Raw genomic sequence first — 25,861 nt, 5'->3', positions numbered from 1 at the left:
AGAACATGATAAATTGACAAAAGAGGACTACTTCCAATGTTCTTTGTTCTGAGAACTGTAAGTAGGAATACAGTTTGGCCTTATGCTAATTTGAATATAAGGTTTTTTTACAAACCATATTATCACAGTGTGCTCCAAAACCAGAAAATGTCAGTATATGTAAAGACCTGTCATGGTTGGAGAGATCTGTAGTATATCAGCTTTCTCACTTCCATTTATCAGTATGATGTCAGTGACATCATTTTGAGCTGAGTTAGTGGATCCTCGTCTACTCTAGTGTCTGTGATGTTGGCCACTTTGGTTCTGTTTCCATATCTATAAAAATCAACAGGGGAATCAAGTGATTTCTAAGATTTCTTCAGACCCTGTGACTCTTTTTGACTTTGATAAATTACCAAGTGTAATAATGTTCCACAGTGCTTAGAAATCACATAAGGCAAGAATATAGAAATATGTGTAATTTTAATAAAATAGTATAGTGTATAATGTTATGCAGTTCTGTGAATTTCATGAGGAAACCTATAAATTAAATAATTTTTAATAAATTTTAACTCTTTGCAACTTGTTTTTACTTAACTCACCTTTATAAGATTTGTAAAGTATTTGAAGACATTAAGTTTAATTATTTTATTTTAAATGTGTAGTATGAAGTTTCAAATGCATAATAAACTGCTTCATTGGGTCAGCTAATCCTAGGTGTGATATATCACTTTCCTCGGTATTTAATTACAAGAAAATGAAAAATAATGGATTTTTTATTGTCTTTAAAAGTTCTTTCCCAAATTAAGGTAATTTATTTAAAAATTATGAGTACTTCATGTGCCAAGCACTGTTCTAGACTTTTGCAAGTGTAGTATGAGCAGAAAAGGTGAGGTAGCTTGTGTCATAGAATTTACACTCTTGATAGACCAAAAAAGTAAATATCAAAATAAATTATCAAAAGCACAACTGGGATTATACCCATTAATATAATATAATATAATATAATATAATATAATATAATAAATATAATACTACTTACTGGTCAGCAATACACTAGAATTCTAACACAGAGAAGGGGCATTGTTTGGTAGTAATTCATAGTATTGGTTCCTGGTTTGGAAAACTTTGTAATTATGAATTCTTATTTATCTTATTGGCAAATGTAAAAAGAATGAGAAAGCAGCTTTTACATATTAGGATGTGAAAAAGCTCATAAATTGATAAGGCTGTAATTAGTTACATTATACCTGTAGAGTTACACAAACTAAGTCTTCTTCCTAGTTAGAAATGTCCTACAAGAGTCATTACTGGATTGTGGTTTTGGGTTTTTGGGTTTTTTTTTTAAGATTTTATTTATTTATTTGTCAGAGAGAGAGAAAGAGAGCAGAAGCAGGGGGAGCAGCAGGCAGAGGGAGAAGCAGGCTCCCAGCTGAGCAAGGAGACTGATGTGGAACTCCATCCCAGGACTCTGGGATTATGACCTAAACTGAAGGCCGCTGCTTCACCAATTGAGCCAGCCAGGCATCTCTGGATTATGTTTTCTGTTTACAGTCATTACTAGTCTTTGTTTGGTAACTACTGCCATGAAACTATGATTTTTTAAAATCTGCTCATTAGATCACTAATATATAGTACCTATAGGAAATTATTTTGCTCTTTACAAGGTGGTGAGTTTCAGGGAACATTATATAAACTATGAATTATGAAATCAACTTTTTCGAGGAGAGGAAAACAGACTAACCAAATTGAAAACAGGTATCAAAACTTCATAGATTTTCAGAATTTTTAAGGAAAAATAACTTGGTAACTGGTAAGTTCACACCTGCTCTTTGGGTAAATGTCCATGTATTAAAATTTGTATGCTTTTCAATTATCCAGCCCCAGTCTTTGACTTTCCTATAAAAGGGCTTCAGTCATATTTAGATTGTTTTACCTGTTTTTTTCCCCCAAGTATCCAATTTACTTAACTCCCTACATAAATAATAAGGAATTAGAGAGATAAGAGTATGCATGACTATAATTTTCTGATGTAAACTTGTGCTGTGCCCCTAAAATGACTTCTTAATTGCTTCTCTCTTCTTTCCTTCTCAATCAACTACTATAATCACTACCCACTGCCTATGACAAAAATATTAGGAAAGAACAGAAGGTGAATGAAAAAAGAACCACAAGAAATTCATGAGGTATATTTTGAGAACATGCTGTGGAAGTACTTTGTTTCTGCCACACTGAGAAGTACATAGCTATAAAAATTAGTTGATTCCAGGTATTGCTGCTTTTATTTTGGTTATATTCTAAAAAGCAGAAGATCATAGTTTAAGATTCCCAGTTTGTCTGGTCCTTGGGTAGTCTACTAAAAATGCAGGGCTTCTTGGGTTTGAGCAAGGCATGAAGGGAAGCTGAGGCACTGAGGACTGCTGACATCTCAGCTGCCACATGACAACACGTTTGCTGCTAACAAATATATCTAATCTCTGAAATGCTGGATCATTCTCAAATCACAAATGATTCAGCCTGTGTTTATTATTTGGACATTCTGACCACTGTACAAAACTGTAAAAGAAGTTTCAGGTGGTCTGTTGGATAGCTTCTTACCTAAGCAGCAAGCCTAGCAAAAAAAGAGGCTGAGAGCCCGCACAAATGCCTTGGTGCTGAGTCCATTAATAAGTCTGCAGCCACAGTGAACTTGCCCTTCCTTTGTTTGAAGATAAAGTAATAGCATGTTTTCATTGAAAAACGGTCTTGCATAAGTCAAGTGGATTTTTGTTTCTTTGAGTATAACCTCTGAAAGTCTTCATAGAGCGAGTCACAAAGTAAAGGTAAAGAATAGTTCTTCCTTCATGAGGTATAAGCCTACAATAAAAGTAATTGGGGGTTAAACAAAACAAAGTTACCCTCTGTTCTTCATAGAGAATATTAAAGGGCAGTTTAAAATGTAAGATTACAAAAACTTCATTGCTATCAATGTCACTTGTTAAGTGTGTATCCCCAAAACGCTATGATGTCAGCTTTGGTCGGTAAAAGAAGGCAGACAGACAAACTGAACAGACATGTAAGTTAACTGTAGTGCTGGATAGAATGAAGTAAGTGCTGTAACATAGGATTGCTCAAAATAGCTGTGGGGAGGAACCATTTTTTTTTAAACTTTGAATCTTTCATGGGCCAGTATTTAAAAAAAAAAAAAAAAAACTAAACTAAAAATGAATTGCTAAAAGAAAAAAGAAAGATGAGGCCAATTAAAAAATTATTAACTGCATCGCCATAAAATTACTGTCAAATTGCTAATAATCCCTCATAGCTTACTCTCAGTTTCTCTATATGTCTCACCACAGACTAATAACCAGTAGTTCACAGACTGCCGCATTTTTGAGTAGCACTGCAATCACAAGAATACCGACAACTATTATGAAGTCTCCAAAGCAGCAGTAATTAACTTGGATGGATTGGGGAGTGTTCTATGGAGGAAACAACATTCAAACTAACTCCTATTGGGCACCTGGGTGGCTCAGTGGGTTAAGCCACTGCCTTCGGCTCAGGTCATGATCTCAGGGTCCTGGGATCGAGTGCCACATCCGGCTTCCCTTGCTCTGCTTCTCCCCTTCCTCTGCCTCTCCCCCTGCTTGTGCGCTCGCTCGCCCTCTCTCTCTCTCTTTCCCCCTCTGTCTCAGTGTCAAATAAATAAATTAAATCTTAAAAAACAACAACAACAACTAACTCCTATTGGGTAAAGAGGGTTTCATTAGGCAAAGAAGGCATTGCAAGAAGAAAAAACAGCATGAACCAAGAGAAAAGTCAGTGAAAAGGGAAAAGTCAGTAAACCTTTGTTATTTACTCCATTAACATATTCAGTTTGACTCTTCTGAAATAAAGCAAAGGTAGGTGATCTGCAGTAATTTCTGATTTTCCTCAGTTACAGGCTCAAATTGTGGAAGTGTGTCACTGAGCTTGCTGTTAAGGATCTGTTTCTCCGTCCTAACCCTGATTCTTATTTATTACACTATATCATCTCTTGAAGGAGAGGTGGAAATATCACACTGGGGTCTAGTTTGTGTAGGCTGGTTTGGTTCCAGGTTGTGGGTTGGGACCACTTTGACTCCATATATCTTTAGATCATGGGATCCCTGAAGTAAAGGCTGGAGTGGCAGAGGGCATGCCCAACTGTAGGAACACATTTTAAGCCTTTGCTATTCCCCAATAGCCATGTATCCAAACTCAAGTCAAAGAGAGGAGCAGTCCATTCTAGTGACTATGCGGCTATGGCAAGGGTGTGAATTTTTTTTATAATTTTTTAAATTAACATATAATGTATTATTAGCCCCAGGGGTACGGGTGTGTGAATCGCCAGGTTTACACACTTCATAGCATGTACCTTCCCCAATGTCCATAACCCCACACAACCCTCTCTCTACCCGCCTCCCCGCTGGCAACCCTCAGTTTGTTCTGTGAGATTAAGAGTCTTTTATGGTTTGTCTCCCTCCCGATCCCATATTATTTCATTTATTCTTTTTCTACCCCAAACCCCCCACATTGCCTCTCAACTTCCTCATATCAGGGAGATCAAATAATTGTCTTTCTCTGATTGACTTATTTCACTAAGCATAATATGGGGTGTGAATGTTTAATACTGCTACCTGACAATGAAGAATTGGGATCATTACTTCAATCTAGCACACATGCCAGAGTGGGACTGTTGAATTTTGTGGGCTGAAGTATAATTTCCTGAAGATCTCTCATGTATCAGAGTCTATTCTGAGAAGATATTCTACACAATATCACAGACTACTGATATTTCAAAAGCTCTTGAAAAATTATAAAGGAAAATTAATCTTTCAGTATCCCTTGGTTGATTTTTAGAGGAGCCTTTTCTCATTCTAGGCATTCTTCTGTAAGCCTTTAGACTCAGACCTCTTCAAACTCACTCCACCTAAGTCATGTGATCTCCATGTAAATAAATGTAGGGCTCATTTTTCTGGGGGTTTTCTGGGGAATGGCAAGTTGTCAAAGATTTCTAAGAGGAGTTACAAATTCTGTTACTGCAACAAATTGAAAGTAGGTTTCACAAATATTCAAATGTTGCTATGTGTTAGACTATGCCATTGGTAGCAGAATAGAAAATTAACCCAAGAGAAATTGGGAGAAATTAAAGGTAAAGTCAGGCAAGACAGATTTTGATGGCTTAATATCCATATTGCTTTTAAGATGTCACAAGTGAAAACAATAGAGATGTTGGTACTTTCTCATGGACCAGATGAAGTCAACCCAGAGGACAGGATCCTCCAGTGGTCCACCATTGCCCACTCTGGTGGAGCACAGTTAGGGACTTTAGAGGCTGCAGAACAGACTTTGATGGCTCCAGACAGAGATTTGAATTCCAGTTTGATACACCCCTAGAAATTTGGACACGTTTCTTAGCTTCATTAGCTTCAGGGAGTTTATCTATAAAACATGGAAAATACTTCCTTATTGGGTAATTTTGTCATTAAACAAAGCAATGCATGTAAACAGCACAGTTAGCAAGTGCTTAATCAGTGTTAATTATTAAATGCTGTTAATGTTCCCTGATCAGTTTTGTTTAGGTAACTAGACTTTGACATCAATAAGTAAATGAATTGGAGCAGCTGAATTGCAGCAGTTATCAGCTTTAGAATCCTGAGTTCATTTCTTTGCCCTGACACTTACAAGCTGGGTGAATTTGGCAAAGTTACTTAACACTCTAAACCTTGGGATCTTGATCAGAAAATGGGTTACAGTTATTGATCTCTCAGGGGTATAAGGATAACTGAAATGGACATTTTAAAGCACGAAGTATGGTGCTTGCACATAGACAATAAACAGATGAATTGTGATCACTATCAATAAATTCAGCCTAGAAGGAAGAAAATTCTGCATAGAACTTAAAACCCTTTAACAGGCACCTGAATATATCATCAAGAATTTTGTGACAACATGCAGTTTCCAAGACCCCTGTCTGTGCTATTGGACTTTGGTTTTTTGTTTTTGTTTTTGTTTTTGTTTTTTCTAAATGCCCCTGAATGCCAATTCTGGGCTAAAGTAGAAAATGAGAAGACTGTCTTTTTGTGCTTTTTATCCTCCCCACCCCCTTCTTTTTCTATGCCTTCTCTCCATTGGGCTTGACTCTCCAGGTTCCTTTGGACCCTCTTGTTCCCTCAATGGCTCAGCCAGTGCCTCAAGCCTTTCCCTTCATTCTCTGCTCTGCAAAAGCATGCCTGTTCTGCTCTCTTCCTGTATGTGTTCTGATTAGATAAGCAGTTAAGGGCAATAAGTAAAACAAGTATATAGTTACCTTCCCCACACCCTCATTCATCTGTTATAACAAGTTACTCCTAAAGAAATAATATTATAGCCCTTAGGCCTGGCAAAAATGATGACAACACTCAAGTTTTAGGACATACAGAGTATTAATAAGAGCCTCTGAAGATACAGCCATGTGTGGGATACACTTTTTAGAGTCAGCTGTTGAGGTAGTGACACAAGACCAAATTAGGATTGCTTGTTATGATCTAAATTCTTTTAAGGGACTACTACAGATGCCTTTTGGAATCAGGTTTTAAAAATCCCTTTTATAGCTAATAATTGGGAGGTTTTGAGGGCTGCGTATAAAAGCACATGCCACTACAGTGTCCTTCCATAGAGCCAGAGCTCAGCCGATCCTAATTAAGAAATCATTTCAGTTACCTGTTATTGTGACATTGTTATAGCCTGGATTGTCCTTCTCAAATTAACAGATTGAGGATAATGCCTTCTTTGAATAGAGTCTGCGAGGAGGTATTCTATTGGTGAACATTTCAAGCAACTTCTCTTAAGCAATAGTATAAAAACATTTTGATAGTCAGTTTGAAAAATAAGGAACTAGTATAAACTGAACAAACAATACATTTTTAATCATTTGCTTACCTAAAATAAGTGTAGATTTTTCTAACTTATTTTTTCCCTCATGGTACTGTAAGGTTACATTAGACTTTGAATAGGTAAGCAGTACAGTTAGGAACTCCTGACTATAACTACTGCCTAATTGGAATCAAGTAATTTGCATTCTGACATCACAAAGAAGTGCTATAATTTTTTTCCTTAATTCTATCATCAAATAAATTTATGTAATAGAATAAAGTTTATATAAATCTTTTTTCTATTTTTAATGTACTTATTAAGGAGGACTATGGCATAGTATAAAAATAGTAAAACTTTTCTCTTAAATAGATTTCTGATTATTTCTTGCTATTCAAACTTGACATTTTATATTCCAATTTATGATTGTGTTCTAAAACACAAGCAGTATGTATATGTATATATATACTACCAAAAGTATGTATATGTGCTGAGATCAATGGAAAATAAGACTTAGAGACTAAAAATCATATTCTACCCTATCTTCTGGAAGATTGTTCCCTGCTCCTGACTGAGTGAACAGCTAACAAATCGATAGGAATAGAAGTATTTATAAGGAAGGGGCAAAGTTCTGTTCACTATGCCCATTTGGGTGAAGAGACACTTAAACATTTGAAATGGAAAAAAAATAAAGATGAGTGGTAGATAAGCACACCCTATATCCCCTCCCTTTGTAATATGTCTGTCTCCTCACAAATCACTTGTCTTTGGATTTAAAATCAAAACAGAAAAGAGGTTGTAGAAGACAGCTTTTTATTTTCTTTTTAACATTTGTTTAGCTGAGAGAGAGCAGGAGGAGGGACAGAAGAAGCAGGGGGATGGGGAGAGAGAGAACCTCAAGCAGACTCCACACTGAGCACAGAGCCCATTGTAGGGCTTAATCTCAGGACCCTGAGATCATGACCTGAGCCAAAACCAAGGGTCCGATGCTTAACTGACTCAACTGAGCCATCCAGGTGCCCCAAGGAAGCTTCTAAGATGGCCCCCATTTGATTCACAACCACATGAATTCATACTCTTGTGCATTTCCCTCCCCTGAGTGTCAGCTGAACCTGGTCAATTGCTACCAAAAAGTATAACATGGCAGAAATGATTATATGTCCCTTCCAGGATTAAAGGCCACAGCTTCTGTCTTGGGTGCTCTCATTCTTGGGTGCTTGAAAGTGGGTCTTGGCCCCATTTGGGCCTTGTGATGTGACTGCATCCCTAACTGACCCCTGATTGCAATGTGGCAAGAGGCCCTGAGCCAGTTCACCTCATTAAGCCACTCCCAGATGGCCTGACCCACAGAAACTGTGAGATCATAATGTTTATTTCGGGCCCTGAGTTTTGGGGGTAATTTGTAACCAGTACAGACATTTAACATTATAAATCTAGAAATTTAGTGATTTGAAAAAAATGAAAAGTATTATTTCAATTTTTACCTCATTATATTACCCTTGGCCACTATATGGTATCTTCTATGTAACGTGTATATAGGTTATAAATAAATAAATATATATATATCCTATATAATGTATATATAGATAATATATATATAGGTAATAGATATATAACATAGCAAATAATTTTCAGTATTAATGTTAAGTCTACTAGTTTGAATAAGCATCTTCCAGCTTTGAAATTTAATTTGTTCATCTGTATTTCATTGTTTTATTTATTTTATTTTTTCCAGGGCATGATATAAATATATTTTGGATTCATTGTTTCTCTTAAAACATTTTTCCTCTTGATATAACATTGGAAGAGACCTATTTTGTGTCCAGACCCTGGAGATTTTCCTTGACTTGCACCCCATTCTTCTGCAGGCCTTCCTGCATGTGTGAATAATCACCTCAGGGCCTTCAGTGTTAGTGCAGCTGGTGTGCAGACATTCAGGTTCCTTATGACCAGTCTCACATTTGTCTAGGAAGGAGGAGCTCCTGGCTAGTGAGGAATAGACAGTTTTTCAGATCAAAACCTAATGTTCCAGAGAAGTTACAGATGAGAAATATTACTTATTTAAATTATTATTTATCTTCAAACTCTCATTTTGGAGAAGAAAAAATGATGGCTTTGGAGTAAAGAGCTCAGGACTTGGAGTTATAACTGCTAAGATTCAAGTCTCAGTTCTACCACTTGCTAGTTGGTCAGTCTTGGACAAATTACTCAATATGTCCAAATCCTACTTCCCTTCTTTGTGAAACAGAGAAGAAAACACTTTGCCATAGCTTGTCTGGAGAAGTGAATGGGATGGTATATGTGCTGTGCCTGGCAGTGCTAACACCTTAACAAACGGTGGTGGAGGTACTTTTAGCTCCACCATCACAATCACCACTGCTCATGAAGAAAAAGCATAGTTAGAAATGTTTCAAGGTATCCTATCAGAACTAGAAAAATGTAGCAGGATCTACTTCTGATCTTTGTCAAAAAGTTATCATATTTATTGAAATTGTATAGATGTCTTAGGAGATCTGCTGTCACCTGATTACATCTCAGACTGAAGTAGACAAGTTGCCTTGGTGACAGTCCGTATGTCGCTTACCTGATTCTGGTACTGCCTTTAAAAATGTAGGGACAGATTGAGTGGGAGTTATCTACTTAATTTGTTAAAGTTCCAGGAAGAGTGACACAGTACCTCCAGAATATAATTTAGTATAAACTAGGTTGAAAGATCACTTGTTTCCTTTTCTTTCCTAACACAATAATCTATGTGATGGTATACTACTGTGTGTGAATAAAAATGTCGGTCCACTTGGCTCACAGTGAATTTTATGATACAGATTCATGTAGGGCTCTGGCTTTGCACTTATGGCACTGAAAAACTGAAGGAATATGGAAATAAATCCTAGAATCTACAGTGAAGAGTTTTATTCCCATTTGCTGCTGTATAAGAAGTATCTTATAACTAAAGACCCTTAATTGATTATTCTATTCTTGAGCTATAATCCGTGGTATCAAGTTAAATATTCTATTCTTTCTATCTTTAAAAAGTTAACTTACTAAGTAGTTAAAAAACTAACTTACTAAGTAGTACTAAGTTACTAAGTAGTTATCTCCAGGATCTTTCCATGTTCATGACCTACACTTAGGCACTAATGGTTAAGAATAGGCATTCTGCAATACAATTTAAAAATTAAGTTAATTAACCTGGGGCAAATTAAAAATTCTCTGCTTTGGTTTCTTCATCTGGATGAAAATGCAGATAATTAATAGTATCTCAGAGACTTTCATGGGGTAGTTGCGAGGATAAAATGAGATGATCCATCTTAGAACCATGCTGGGCAATAACTAGCCCTACCAGAGCTGCTTTTCTTTTTTTCTCTTTTTTGAAATCCAATGGGATTCCCTGGGGTAAAAGTACTATGTGAACTTGTGAGATAAAAGTACTATGTTAAAGGTCATTAGATAATTAAGGCAAATATTAAATAAAACTTTCTGGCATTTCTGTCAAGTTTGGGCCCTGTGGCAAGCATAAGGATTCAAATATGAACAAGAAACTTGTAATCTAATGGGGTAAACTGAGGTTAAACAGTCATAGCACAGTAAAAAAGGACTAAGTAATAGACTGATGGGGATATAGTACTTGGCTGAGAATAGTCCAAGAAGCGCGTCGCATAGTAACTGATGTTTGAATTGGGTATGTACAAAGAAGGATTTTGCCAGAGGGAGGAGAAGGAATGAGATCCAACAAAGGGGAGAAGCTCCTTTGGGAAGCCGAGCTTTGTGAGGAAGAGAGTAGAAGGAACAAGAGAGAGGTGTGGATTGAAAACAACCTTCTCTGCCATGTTAAGACTTGTGGAATTCATTGAACTAAGTAAAAGCATCTAACAAGGGGAATGTTGTGATCATCTTTAGATTTTATTAAAATAATTTTGAGAGTCGCAATAAGACACCATCAAAGGGAGCGATCATTGAGGAGAGTAGTCCCAGGTTGACATGATAGAAGTGTGAAACTGAGCAGTGGAGTGGAGGTGAGGGGAATAAACCATGGAGTCTTTAGAGGAGAGACCAGCAAGACTTGGAGCATAGTAAGCATGGCTTGACAGGGACAAGGAAGACTCTGGGCCCCAGCTTGTACAACCAAGTGAGTGGTGACAACTTTTTCTTCCTTCTTCCTTTTAAGTATGTCGAACTTAAATGAGAGATGGAAAGTTTTTGTTCTTGCAAGCAAAAAAAAAAAAAATATATAGCAATTTTGCTAGAAATTATTAATAGTAGCTCTTAATCATAAATTATTTCTTTGTATTCTCATCTAAGAAATTTACCAAACTATCCAAAAGTTGAAGGATGCCTCTGTTTTTATATTTAAGTCTGGTTTTCTAGGGGTTGGGGGTGGGTACTGCAAATCTTGGTAGAGACTGGGAAACAGCCAATGAACAAAAATTCTAAAACAATTTAAATTTTTGTGTCACCGATGAATCAAATAGATTCAGGTTGGGGGAACTTCCCAGATCATACCAAGTTTTTAAAAGAGCCATGTGCTGAGAGAAATTATTTTTTGGAAATGTTGTTCCTTTGTTCAGAATATTCATTTGTTTGAACGAGATCTAAAATGCTTCTTTAAGACTGTAATATGAATATATGTATGTCTGCATATGTGATAAGTAGGTAAATAACATGCACATGAACAGAAAGAGAAGATATGCATATTTCCTATAATCTACCTAGGTCTGCTTCATTCCAAAATGATTAAAGAAGTCTTAGTAACACTTGCTTGTTTAGTAACCACATATGATTCTTTGCTCCAGAGGGAAATTTGGTTATGAAAACAGCATGAATCAGATGATCTCACCCTGAATACTGCATAATATCTTCCAGACTGAAATTATCGCCAAATCAATTCAGACCATGTTTGAAATACCAGATGTTCTCTAACCTTTTTTCTTTTTTCTTTAAAGTATCTGACATACAATACTCTTTCCTGGGTCAGCAGGGTCACTTGAAATGTTGCCAACCTATCTGGTTACCTGAAATTATGAATATGGAGAAATTGATTCCATTCCCATTTTTTACCCTAGAATAAGCAGGGGACAAGGGATGTTTTGAGGCATAGATCATGGTAATATAAGTTCAGGATCTGGAACCTTTAGTTAAGGATATTTTAAAAATCTTATTTGTCTAAGACTAGTATTTCAGGGTAAATACTATAGAGTCATTTTTATTTTCTGAAAGAACTTTGATAGGTATTCCCAAAGCCTGACTGTAGTTTTTCCAAATATAGTCAACCCAAAGGATTTGCTCTTTTGGATGCTGAAGAGAAATTAATCTGTTATATCCTTGTATTGATATTGGCCAGAAAGTGTTACTAAAATTATATGAAGTACGTAGAGAGCTTTGGGACCTGTGTGCTTATGAAAAACATGTTTTTTTTAACGCATTAAGTGTTGACTCTGCAGGGAATACCATATCACATTTGCTGCTAAAATAATTACGTGCAACAGAACTGTGTCTTATACCTCAGAATTTAAACTTTTTGTTTCCTTTATAAACTACTCTTCCAAACTGAATTCGAAATGATTCTGACCTATAGGAGCCAATAATCTATTAGCTTTCTCAAATGACTATTGTCTATTTAGTGTTTAAATGTTGAGCAGAAAACCATGCTGAATAACAAATCCAGATCAGGTTACTCTGAAACCTGATTTGCAGTCATAATTTTAGAATTAAAAGATTGTTAGAATTGCTCTCAGTTCCTTCATTGTCTACACGAAGAAGCTCAGAGAAGAAAAATGACTTCTGAAATCATTGGACTTGTCAGGGACTCCCTGGAACCAGATCACAGTTTTCCTGACTCTTTCAGGAGCTCTTTTTGCATTTTCAGTTCTCTGGTTAGCCATGTAGATCTTGATCATTTCCTTAATACCAGGCATAGCTAATTCTCACAACATGTTATTACATGTGAGCACACATATCTTGGTGTTTGTATTAGTCCAAGGATCTGGATTTCATTTAGCTTCACTTGCCTTAGCTGAGGAGCCAGTACTTTCTGGGTGCCCCCTCCCCTTCACCACTCCTTCCCACATTCCCCTGCACCCATCCTGGGTATCATTAAATAATGCCTTCCCTGTCTTACCCCTCCCCAAGAATTCTCAAGCCCAGATGCCTGGGCAGAATCTAACCTACATGATCTGGATATCTAAGAGTCGCAGCCAGGGCCCTTGAAGACACAAGGATGCTAACCAGAAGGTGCAGCCTGTGTTGGGGATAAAGGAGATGGAAGAGATAGAGGGAGAAGAATCTGGGATCCTGCGCTTCCAGGAATCCTGAACACAAAAGTGAAGGAGGGAGAGAAACTGGCTGAGGATAATGGAGTTCCAGACCGTTGGACTAAGATTAGGAAGAGTTGGGGGAATCCGGCTCCTATGACCTCTGCCCAAAGAAGTCTGGGAACAGGACCCAAGAAACTGTGCCTGGGGCAGCTCTGGCTCGGAAACTCATTTTGTTATTGAGCAGAATGAGCACACTTTCCTTCATCTGAAATATGTTTGACTTGTGAAGGGAAGGATAGCAGATGCCTAAATGCCAAAGTTGTGGTAGAAACAGAAACAGAAGTTTGCCTCACACCAGTAGAGATATGTCCACTCTGGTGCAGTTTTCTCATATAAATTGGAATTAACAGGATTAGAGAACACATTGCATTCTAGGTGTGGACCTGGGCAAACACTAGGGAAAACACTAGAGTAGAACCGTGTATCTTTGTTATTAGTGGCATTGTGCCTCTTTATCCTAACAGAGGTTGATAGAGTCAGAATATGGAAGAAGGTCTCACCCAAGAAGTGGCATAGGTTAGAGATCTTTATTGCTGGGTTTTAAGGAAGTTAAAGTTTTATAGTTAAATACTTAACAGCTATAAAATAATTTAATGAAATTCCTCTAGGAAAACAACTTTCCAGTCTAAAACTCTCTCTAATCCCTTTAGCTATGAACAATGGTTTTGAAAGCTAGGTGTCTTTTTCATTTGTATGTTATTTTTAATTAGAAATTATCATATGTATCATATTGCCATGATCTCATTCCACTCTCTTTCATTTACTCGTTCCTTCTCTGTGATATTTTCAGATTCGCCTCCCTCCTTGTGTGTGAGCATTTGGGGAAAATGAAACTGTATGTGTTTGGAAAGGTGGGAGGGCCACTCTCTTCAGGTACTCATAACCTGTACTGGACCAAGGAACCTAGACAGAGATTTCATTGGCCTTTCAGGCTCAACCCGGGGTGTGTGTAGGGGGTGGCCTGCGGGACCCTGGAGCAGTGTTCCTGAGCTCTCTGGGGCAGGCTGCAGAGCCCTCTCCTCAAATGGCTGCTATGTTCAGAGCCAGGTTCCTGCTCTCCACAGAGGGGGCTCTGTGGCACAGCTAGCCAAGCTTGAGGGGTGCTCTTGCTCCCCCAGTCCCCACCCATCCCCTCCACTGCTTGCATGGCTTTCCTCCACTGCTTTTTCCTTACCAGTCTCATCCTCAGAAGATTATTTCTTCCTTGGGAGAAGGAAAAGAAAAGGAGAAAGGAAAAAAAAAAAAAAAAAAGCCCCCTCCAGCCTGCTGCAAGTCTGATTCTATCACCTTTCGAGTGCCTTAAGGTGTCCCAGCTCTAACAATGCCCTCTTCTGCCACAGACCTTGACATCAGGTGTCCCCTCTGCCCTAAATGTGCTTTTTCCTCTCTCTGCTGAGTCAGATGCTGCTCATCCTTTCAGCTCAGTTCAAGCATCATTTGTTCCAAAGAGCCTCCCCAGCCTTCCTGACACATTTGTACATTCCCATTCTAAAGCTCTCAGTTATCTGCATTTAGAGGCTTGTAGTCCTTTTCCTTGAAGCAGAAATGGGCCAGGGAATCTTTGGAGAACTGACGGGCTTGCACCCGATGCTCTGCGCAGGTCCATCTGCAGCGCAGTGGAGTACCTGCCTGACCAGGAGTGTTAGGTTAGCAAGCTGCTGACTGGCTGTGTCATCAACCGCCTTCCTCTTGATTTGAGTTTCCTGGCCTCTTACATCAGGGGGATGCCTAGACCTGTCCAGCAATAAGAATTTGTGGGCCACTTTAGAAGATGTATTCATGAAACATCACCAGTTTTAATAATTCTATAGGTAAACCGATCACTATTGTAAAAAGATAAAAAGCAGGTAGGAAAGAAACAATTTGCCCCTTTCCAATGCTGACTTTCTAAGTTGACAATTAATAGCACTGGGCCTTAGTGTAAAACCTCTGCTGACCAATTGGGGTTCTAGTTATATTAGCTAAGCTTCCAAGTTCCATTCAGAATTAGAGAATCAGGTGCTATTTTTCGAGTATGCTTGCAGGATTTTATCAAGGCTGGCGTTGCTCAGTCCAGGTGATTCAGATTTGAAAGCAGGTAGGAATTTGTGGACGTTTAATTTAATGTGTGTGTGCATATCTCAGTTATGAGATAAAATATATTTCTTACTGTGAATTATATACAGGAGAGTTTAGAAGCAGCTGATTTAAGCTAAACTATGTGATTAAGCCTTAATAATGTCATCTTAATTTTTATTTGGGATCAGAGTTTGGTAGGAATACATGAAACACCTTATGAAGGAAATCCATACACCTGGTGAATTCAGGATTGTTAACTTTCCTGTAATGGAAAATTAGAGCTTAAAAAAGAGTACCCTTTTTTAGATTTTCCATTCATTTTAGTCTGGATATCGTAATGGAGAAAACTCTTTAATCACATTCCTTACAAAGACCAGAAAACTCAGGGGTACCTGGGTGGCTCAGTCAGTTAAGTGTCTGCCTTCAGCTCAGGTCATGATGCCCAAGTGTGGGGATCAAGTCCGGCATCTGGCTACCACCACCTTCATGTTCTCTCTCTCTCTCAAATAAATAAATAGAATCTTAAAAAAGAAAAGAAAATTCAAATAATGGGTTTCTCTCTCTATTGCTTAAACCACTTTATTTCTGCACTGTGAGCTGTGATCATCAGTGACAAGGAAACAATTTGATTCCCTAAGAAAAGGCAAGAAAACAAGCAAGCAAGCAAGAGAAAGTGTCACCTAGTATTAAAGTATACAGCTTCAAAATCTTTTTAGATTTTGGTAATGGGGACATGGCAAAAGTGATGAAGTTTAGTTAGTACTGGACAGAGTTGTATCACCTTTAGAGAGTATGCTTGAGACGACCTGGCTTAAAAGTTAATGTTGTTTTCCCTGAGCAGCTGGGTTGACCTTAGTTATGGTAAGAGGATATGGTCATTTTCTTCAGAAAAAAAGGAAAGGCTTCATCTAAACTTGAGGGCATGGTGAGACTGATCTTTCAAGGAACAAGTAACAGTGTGGTTTGGATTGCATAGCAAAGACACAACTTGAACTCTTACTCCAGGCACTAGGTGGTAATGAATCTGTCAGCAGTCACTGATGTGATATTTAAAATACAGAGTGACCTGGTCACTGCTGATTTGCCGATGTGCTGATGTAAAGTGGGCTGGTCTTTTTTACTCTAATATCAATAGCTGAGTAAAAGAGCTTTCATGACCTTCTTGTGTCCTTCCCTCATCTGCACCTTCTTCTTTTCTGTGTATTAAGTCATGTCTCAGCAAGCTCCCAAGAATTATTGTTTAATATGATTAAAAAAATAGTTTGCCCTATTAAAAAAAAATATTGCCCTATATTAAGGGCAATAGTACATCCCTTCTATTTCCACCCTAGGCATAAAAGCACAGGCTTCAGAGTCAGAAAGACCTGGACCCAGATCACTTCTCTACCATTTATTTACACTTTGAGCTTAAACAAGTTCTGTAACCTCTCCGAATTTCAGTTGTCATCTCTAAAATAGAGAATAATATTGCCTACTTTGTAAGTGTCTTATGAGATTTTTTAAGATTTAGGTAAATGCTTACTTCTATTTCTGGCATTCAATATATGCTTGTTGCTATTATTATTATACTTATAATAAATAATATTTTGAATATAATAAATGTGATATAATAAATAAAATTGATCACATATTAATAAATTAATAGTAAATAATAAAATGAAATAATATTATTTTAATCATAATTCCTAAAATCTTTTTCATATTCCTTGTTTGCTGCAAAATATGTTAATTGGGGGCAGACTTGCTTTCCGAGCTCTGGCTCTTTGCTCCCTGTTCCTGTTGTATACAGGGAGCATGTAGTAGCCAGAGAGATAAATTTATGACTTTTTTGCAACTTTTTTGCAACTTGTAGTATTTATAGTCTTCTACACAGTTGTATTCTGGTGCTTTTCATGAAAAGGCCAATAAGAATTAAAGGTATGTTGTGTAGGTATTTCTAGTCCCCATATCCATATCTAGGTGTCATCATTAACCAAATAATGTGATACTCATAAAAGATTTGTTTGAAATTACAGCAATAGGAGTGGTAAGTGGAATTTATTGAATTCATAAGATTTTTAAAAACTATTATAATATACAGTGTTTTCTCCTTAACAGATGGGCTTAGGTCATGAGCAAGGATTTGGAGCCCCCTGTTTAAAATGCAAAGAAAAATGTGAAGGATTCGAACTACACTTCTGGAGGTAATGTTCTAAAAACTGTAAGCACATGAATAATTTCTGCTCTTTGACACTGCTTCCTCAGGCAGTGGAGATCTCTTGCAAATTCTCTAGCATGGCTGCTCAGAGGTAGATCTGTCATAGTCTAAGAAATAAACAAATAAATCTATTTTGTCTTCCTATCATTAAGTGTGACTGGGCTAATTAGATCATAGTAACTATATCTGGAATTGTTTATTTGCTGTCCTTCAGATTTCCTATGAGTTTAGATTACTGAATATGTCTCTTTTCTGAGTGGCAAATAAGTTTATGGTAATCTGTCACTGTTTATTTTAATTCTTTTCTTAAAAACTGATAACTTTGCACATCTTACCTGTATATTTGCAATAAACAATAAATATGGTTAATTAAGCATTCATGTGTTAGTTGCCAGGACGTAGACTTGAACCTAAGGGCTCTTCGAAATTTTCAGCCATAAATTTACTACTGAGAAACTTTGAAACACTTAAATTAAAAAAATAATTCATTTCCATGGTCTTGGTTTGAATCAAGTGCACATACATGGCAGACAAATGTTAGTGGATCAAAAATGTGAATTTTTGGAAACAAAAATGTGAATTTTGTGTAGACCTTATTTACATATTTTAAAGTGATAGTAGGTCATATAAATCTAAAAATTACTATTTTAAACCTGTTCTTATAAAGAATATAAGTGTTGTTCATCAGTGGCTGTCAAGGACTGTAATAGTAGTTTATAAATCTGTTCAAAGTTAGAATCAGCATGTTATTATTAGAAGAAAAAAGTCATCAACTATACATCATTAGGACGAGGATAAAAAGTTAGTCATCAACTATACATTATTAGGATGGCAGATGCCTTATTAGAATAAATGTCACTTGAGAACCACTTCTGTACTGCATTTCCATAGAAAACTCTAGAATAAAAAATTTAATCTGCTATTGGGACTGTATACAGTGTAAAAAAAGGAGAATGTAAACAAAATTTGAGATATTAGGCTCTTTTTAAAGTTAGTTCATTTAGCAAGTATTAGGAAACAAAGACAGTTTTAAGTAGTGAAGGCAGGGATGCCTGAGTGGCTTGGTGGGTTGAAGCCTCTGCCTTTGGCTCAGGTCATGATCGCAGGGTTCTGGGATCGAGTCCCACATCGGGCTCTCTGCTCAGCAGGGAGCCTGCCCCTCCCTCCCTCTCTCTCTCCCTCCCTCTCTCTGCCTACTGTGATCTCTGTCTGTCAAATAAATAAATAAATAAATAGATAGATAGATAAATAGTGAAGGCAACAGAAACCTCAGCTTGCCGAGAATTGATGGTATAGGTCTTTATTTGTAGGGAGCTAAAATTTTCCAGGGAGGTTTTTAATTACAAGGTTTTTAAAAGACTTTCATGGCTCTTCCCTGTGCCCCCTTCTCAAGGGACATAGCTGTTAGGCAGCATGTCCGTTATGGTTTTGAAAGGTAAAGTCACTAGACACAAAATAGATTGCTTGGATTAGAATATTTTAGCTCATAAGGTGCACACCATTTACTTGTGGGCTGTGTAGAGAGTCGCACTGCCCTCTGCTGGGCATGATTCTTACTGTACAATCAAAATAATCTTTTTATGTTGACTACAGTTGCCAAAAACTGCTAATGACATTTTTAAAGCCATTCCCAAGTGGTAGCATTCCTAAGTGATAGCATCATTTCTCTAAAGCAGAAGGTTAGTTTAGAGTAATTCTTGTTTGTGCTATATGATTTTTCTATTGCAGACTGTATTCTCTTCTCTTCTCTTCTAGTCTATCCAGACTATAATCTGTGACTTTCAGATAAAAATGTCAGAGAAGAGCGGACTTCTATAGCATGAAAATCACTTTTTAATTTTAATTTTTGCATTTACTTACCTTGGTATACTCTGAGAATCTGTTAGGAGCCCTAATAGACTAAGGTTCTGCCACAGTCTCCAACTTCACTTGAGTTTTATACGGTTTGTCCAGAAGATACTACTTAGTAGTTCTGTCTTATTCCTGGCATGAATCCAGACACATTTCTCTCTCAAAATTCTTGATAATTCCCTGACTTTTTCTCCATAACTGGAAGGCTAGAGGGCAGGTGCCTTTGACCTCCAGATGAGCCATTTTTAGTACAGTTATTGAAGTAAAATAGGCTAGGCCAGTTGTCCTCAGTGTAATGAACATTCCAGGTCTGGTCCAGGGCCATAGAACTGCTGTGATTACAGTGGACATAGAGCCCTAGGATCCTGTCCACTGAGCTTCCTCTTCCATCTTCATGGTAACTGTTGACTTCTAGGACCCTTAGGTCTTCATGGGACACATTATAAAAATCAGAGCTAAATTATTCTGTACTTTTTAGCAATCTGACTTCCACGCAGCCACAGAATGGTCTTGAAAATGGATACAACTGTGTACTTCCCAATAGCTTAAGAACCTTCATTGCTTTCCCACTGGGCTTGATCCTTTAGGCAAAATCTTTGACCTCAAACCTCAACTCCTGCTTGCTTGTGTATTCTCTCCCACTTCCCTTCTAAGCACTCTGTGCATCAGCTGCTGAGCTACATGCTGTTCCCTGAAATTCTGATAAGTTTGTGTGTGTGTGTGTGTGTGTGTGTGTGTGTGTGTGTGTGTGTATGTTTCTTTTAGCTGGAAAGACCCTACATCTTACCATCATGAAACAAAAAGTCCTTCCTATTCTTCAAGTCTCAGTTCAAGCATTACCTCTGAGAACTCTTCCTTATTCCCTGTCTAGGTCAGCTCAGGCTCCCATAGCAAAATCCCATAGACTGGATGGCTGAAATAACAGAGAAGTAGTGTCCTAGTTCTGGAGGCTGAAAGTGCAAGAAGTTCAGTATCAAAGCATGGCTGGGTTCTGTGAGAAACCTTTTCTTGCTGCAGATAGCCACCTTCTCTCTGTGTCCTCACGTGTCTCTGTGCATGCACATGGAGAGATTTCTCTCTTCATCTTCTTACAAGGCCACCAATCCTATCAGATTAGGGCCCTACTCTTATGACCTCATTTAAATTTTTTTTTTTTTTTAATTTATCTAACAGACAGAGACCACAAGCAGGCAGAGAGGCAGGCAGAGAGGGGGAGGGGAAGCAGGCTCCCCGCTCAGCAGAATGCCTGACGTGGGGCTCAATCCCAGGACCCGGGACCATGACCTGAGCCGCATTTAAATTTACCTCCCAAAAGCTGTATCTACAAATACATCACACTAGGGATTAGGGCCTCAATATACAAATCAGGGGATTGGGGTGGCACATTTCAGTTTTGGCACCTTCTTCCCTGCTTCTACATATCCCCAAGTAAAGTAAGGGGTCATTTTTGGCCTGAGCACCTTGTACACTTGTAGGAAGCCAGGAAATAAATCCTTAGACCTTACTGTTCTTCATCACTCAGATTTCCTGCTGGTATCTTCCAATGCTCGCCGCCTAGAGCATGTCTCAGGGTACTGTGCAGAAGGGTGCAGAATGGATCTGGAGAGTGAAAGAAAGAGATCCAGCAGGCATGATTGCCTGTTCAAGGTGTGTTGCAACAGTTGTGGAAAATGAATTAATGAGAATTCATCTAAAAATGAATTCTTAGACTTATGGAAGTTTAGAGTGGGAACTTGGAACTTAGCTAGTCAGACCTTATTTTTTTAGATCAAAGACCTAAAACCCAAGGAAGTTAAAATGACTTGTCTGAGCCTATTAGATATTAATAAGAAATATAGTTTATGAAATTTCCTATGTGTCACACACTAATAAGCACTTGTAATGATTTTCTATTGCTGCATAACAAAATTAATACAAATTTAGCAGGTTAAAACAACACTTATTAATGGATTCCATTTATGCCTTAGGCAAGAAATCAAGGCAGTTGTAGCTGGATTCTCTGCTTAGGATTTCAAAAGGTTGAAAGCAGGTTTTGGCCAGGTTGGGCTCTAATCTTGAAAGTGGGGTTAGAATTTGCTTCTAAACTCATTTGTGATGTTGGTAGAATTCATTTCCTTCATTTCCTGTGGTTGTAGGTTATCTCTGTTTCTTTGCTGACTGCCAGTCAGAGGTTGTTCCCAGCTTCTAGGAGCGACCCACATTCCTTGGCACAAGGCCACCTCTGTCTTCAAAGTCACTAACACCACTTAGAATCCTTTCTGTGCCTTAAATCTCTTGAGCTTCCTTTTCTGTGCCCAGCCAGAGAAAATTTATGTTTTCAAAGGGCTCATGTGATTAGATTTGGTACACCTGGGTAATCTCCCTTTGTCATACATAGTAACATAATCATGGGGGTAACACCAGAGGGTACAGGTCAGAGGGGCCATCTTAGAACTCTGCTTACTTCAGCATCTTATGTCCCTCATTGTAACTAATCTTCATAATATCCTTTGAGGTAAGTGATAGTATTCCATTTTATATGAGAAATCAAAGATTTAGGGAAATTAAATGACTTACCAGAGCCATGGCTAATAGACAGCAGAACTGGAATTTGGACCCAAATTTTTTGCCAAAACCTTCCTCATCACACCACCTTCTACAAGGCAGAACACAAGCTAAAACCCATGTTCCTATGTTTGTGATCAGTGACCTTTAGGGGCTGCATCAGGCTGTCTTCTCTACAGTGTGGTGCTTTTGTGACATATACATCTTTGTGGACAATGATGCTTTAAATGTGAGCTCTCTCTTTCTTCACTGCATCAGTAATGACAAGACTAGAGAAAAAAAAAAGGTTGAGGATGCCTGATATTTACTCAATAAGAACTGCTGTCTTCTGGACACACTTCCAAATAATATCTAGAGCTAAAAATATTTATGAGATGTTAGAACACAAACCCAAGATTTTGAATTTATAGTCATTCGTTTCATTTTGAAAGTGTAGTAATATCATTAGAATAATAGTTATTCATCATGTAAGTAATAGAATGAGTCTTTTATCTTCGATAAATCCTTCTATTGAGATAGTAGCATTTTGTAAGAAAAGTGTTACTTCAATATAGCACACATCTGTCCAGAGGATTTGATTGGTTTAGGGCTGGCTGAAAACTAAAAATTTCCCACCATAAATGGATTAATCCTTGTGTGGAATCCTGTAACAGAGGCCCATGCTTAAGTCCTTATAAGTATATCCTTGTTATAAAACGGCAGCTTCCAGCCCTTTTAAAATATGGTTTGTAGCTGTGCCGTGACCATACCTTTAAATCTCTGTGAATGCTGGCAGCATGTCAAAGCACTCCAGTTGTTGCTACTTGCCTTGTAAAAATAATATTTTTTACAAAGAGTCATACAAAATAATTTCTCTTTGGGGGGGTGTGGGGGATGAAAAATAGTATCTTGACTGCTTTCAGCTTGAAACTGTAAACCTCTATTTTTCTGAGACAATACTTTTGCTAAATTTTGGTGTAACTCTCCTGGATTTAACTCAAGAAATCCAAAGTTGAAATATAAAAATGTGAGTATACAGTTCCAATTTGTCATGCATATTAACCTTTACATGTGTATGTGTTAACACCCTAAACTTTTTGTACAAAGAACTTTTTAGTACAAATAACCCTACTCCCCCATACCTTAGAGCTTCCTGGCCTATCAGATTACATTTGCAACTTTTTTAAAAAGGTTGTTAAAAAGACTCTTTTAAATAAACTTAATTCTGAATTCACTTCCCTTCTTTCTTCCCCAATCTAACTTTTATTAACATCCTATGGAGAATTTGAGTAGTGCTCTATAAGAAGGATAGGTTAGAAGATTTAGAGATTTGGCAACTGTGCTAAGTGTGGTAACTGACTTATAATTCCTTCAAAAATTGTTATCAAATTGGTATAGCTCATATAAATGTAGTAAACAAACTGTTTGTCTGCATAAATCATCAGAAGTTACTGGTGAAGCATCTGAAGAAAGATACTAAACAAACCTTACAAACATTGCCCCAGCATGTGGGTACTACTGTGCTCACCCATGGCATTTTTGTTTTGTTTTAGGTTGGTATAAAATCAATTTTTTTTTTTAATTCTTCATTTTCTTACGAAGAATAAGATCTGGATGATTTTAGGCTGAAGTTAATTCTGTAATAAATGTCCTACTCATTCTCATACCTTTTCTTGGGTACCAAGATAATGATATCCTTTTCTCCCCTGATTTCTCAACAAAATTTTCGTTTAGATAAACTTACTGGATATCTTCCTAATGACTTTAAAAGTTCTTAAAAGAGGGTGCTTGGGTGACTTAGTCGGTTAAGTGTCAGACTCTTGATTTTGCCTCAGGTCATGATGTTGGGGTTGTGAGATCAAGCCCCACATTGGGCTCCACGCTCGGCGCAGTCTGCTGGAGATTCTCTCCCTCTGTCCCTCTCCTGCTGATGTGCGTTCTCTCTCTCTCAAATGAATAAATACATTAAAAACAAAATCAAATAAATAAATAAATAAATCATAATCAAATAAATAAACAAATCTCTCTTAAGAGAGATTTGTAGAACTAAATTTTTCCAATTTAAATAGTTGATTCAAATGTAAAACACTGTAGCCTGACACTTCCCCCCCCCCGTATTATTTAAAATAATATTTTGAACTAGTAAATAGCATTGATTTCTATAATGGATAGCTCTTGGCACCTGGCCCAGATTTTATAGGTCTCTTTCTTGAACTGTGGTTTGTAGCTATCCCCTTGTATTTTAGAAATGGAGCTCTAGAGTAAGGGGTCCCAAAGGGATGTGGTCACTCCAGCTGCTTAGTGATGACAACTCAAACTGAAAGAACCATTCCACCCCTCAGCCCTGTTCCTGCCAAGTGCTCTATTACTGCAGACACCGTGCTGCCACGAGGATGCAGATGAGGTTTATAATGTGTGTGGGACTTTGAAAGCTATCATGAATCAATCATGGGTTTTCCCCACTGAGAACTGAAAACCTCTTTTTCCCCTCATCACTGCTGCTATTGGCATACTGTTTTAACCTGATTTTACCTACTTAATAAGGGTATGTGGATGGGTGAAGGGATGGATGGGGAAGATAGATATTCTCAGAATGTAAACCTTCCAAGAATAGCCAGAACAAATAATAAAAAAAAGTATAGAGATGGCTCTTATATCATTGGCTAATACGCCTTTTTATATATAATGTTTCATAGCAAATAGAACTTATTTATTCTATAGCTTGTTATAGTTCATGCTTTAGAAACCACCAGACTTTATTTCACATATTTTTTTTGTCTTTCAAATTCTAAAATCTAACTCCCCTTATTTTAGGGTGCACATGTTGTTCTGGAGTAGAACTGGATAATAAACATTTCCAGAGGAAGTCCATATCCTTCATCACATATCCTTGTGACTTTGTTACTCCCTTCTTTAGTCAATCACTTTGCTAATTATTAGGATGCATGCCATAGTTCACAGACATATAAGGATCTATTTATCTATATTAAGGACTAAATTCCCACCCCTAAAGAACTAAAGACTGCTCAGGAAGGTATGATTTTAAACTTGGACCAAAAGCAATGTGATAGTTTTATGGATGATTATATTGTTTTTGCTAACTAAAGAACAAGAATAAAGAACATACTGTAGTAGAATAAGATGCTCCTTTCCACTGGGTGGGAGGATGAGATAACCAGATTTAAGAGTCTTTTATAGCTGAACTAGAATATGCAAACTCTTCAGCACATTCTTACCAAATAAAGATTTCTAACCAATGTGTGCACAAGGAAGTTAGTTTGCCTCCCCACCCCCTATATCTCTGACTCTCTCTCTCTCTCTCTCTGGACTGCACAAGTCAAATCTAATATTTTTAGTTTGATACCTCACCTTAAGAAAACAAAACACAAAAATCTATAATCATTTAATAATTTATTATTAGGCAAAGAGATTCATTTAAGAATTTTTAGTTGTTTTTCCTAACTTAAGTAGTATAGAGAAATCCAATTTTATTTTAAATCTAGAAAATTTATTAAACTCTTACTGATGTTAATGCATTTCTGTATGATCAGTCATAATGTTTGTGATTAATAGCGGTTTAGTTTCCTCCTTTCTGATGAATCCTTATAACTTCACTTTCTTTGATTTTTCTTACTGCTCTGATTAGCACCCACAGGACTGTTTGAGTGAAGTGATGGCAAGGTTGCTTTCTTGATGAAACAAATGCACTAAATATGATGTATGTTTACTGTGGGCTTTTCCCCAGAAACCCTTCCTAAAATTCTGTGTTTTTCTTCTGGAGCTAAAACTACTAAGCAAAATGTAGTCAGAAGAGATGTTAAAATGTATGGAAGGCTTTTCTTTTTTTTCCCCTGTATCTTATAAGAAGCAAATACTTGTTTTATTAGTTTCTGCTATTTTTATTACCTTCCATGTTCTTTAGACTTATTCTTTGTTTTTCCTAACTTCTTGAGTTAAACTTACTAATTTTATTCTTTTGTCCTTCCAGCTTGAGCATATTAGCTGTCTTTTCTCCTAAGCAACCCCTCAGTTGTGTTCTGCATTTCAAGAAGTAATAGTTTTGTTTTCATTTTTCCTAAAAATGTTAGTTTTA

General features: G+C 37.3%; 1 protein-coding gene and 1 long non-coding RNA gene across 2 annotated transcripts in view; one reads left to right on the top strand and one right to left on the bottom strand.

Annotated features, from left to right (window-relative positions):
• Positions 1–25,861, top strand: part of TES (testin LIM domain protein) — a 45,384-nt gene that overhangs the window by 5,667 nt on the left and 13,856 nt on the right. Inside the window, exon 2 of the mRNA XM_032304342.1 lies at positions 17,295–17,380. Coding sequence (XP_032160233.1) covers positions 17,295–17,380 — 86 coding nt within the window. The remainder of the gene's footprint in view (positions 1–17,294; positions 17,381–25,861) is intronic.
• LOC116568716 lies at positions 2,181–22,013 on the bottom strand. The gene is made up of 3 exons (XR_004276742.1): positions 21,802–22,013; positions 20,706–20,844; positions 2,181–2,835 (listed from the first exon to the last, which is right to left on the bottom strand). It is a non-coding gene; the product is annotated as an uncharacterized LOC116568716 (long non-coding RNA).

The sequence above is a fragment of the Mustela erminea genome, chromosome 11 (genome assembly GCF_009829155.1).
Source record: "Mustela erminea isolate mMusErm1 chromosome 11, mMusErm1.Pri, whole genome shotgun sequence".
NCBI classification, from domain to species: domain Eukaryota; kingdom Metazoa; phylum Chordata; class Mammalia; order Carnivora; family Mustelidae; genus Mustela; species Mustela erminea.
This window is presented reverse-complemented; position numbering and strand designations above follow the sequence as displayed.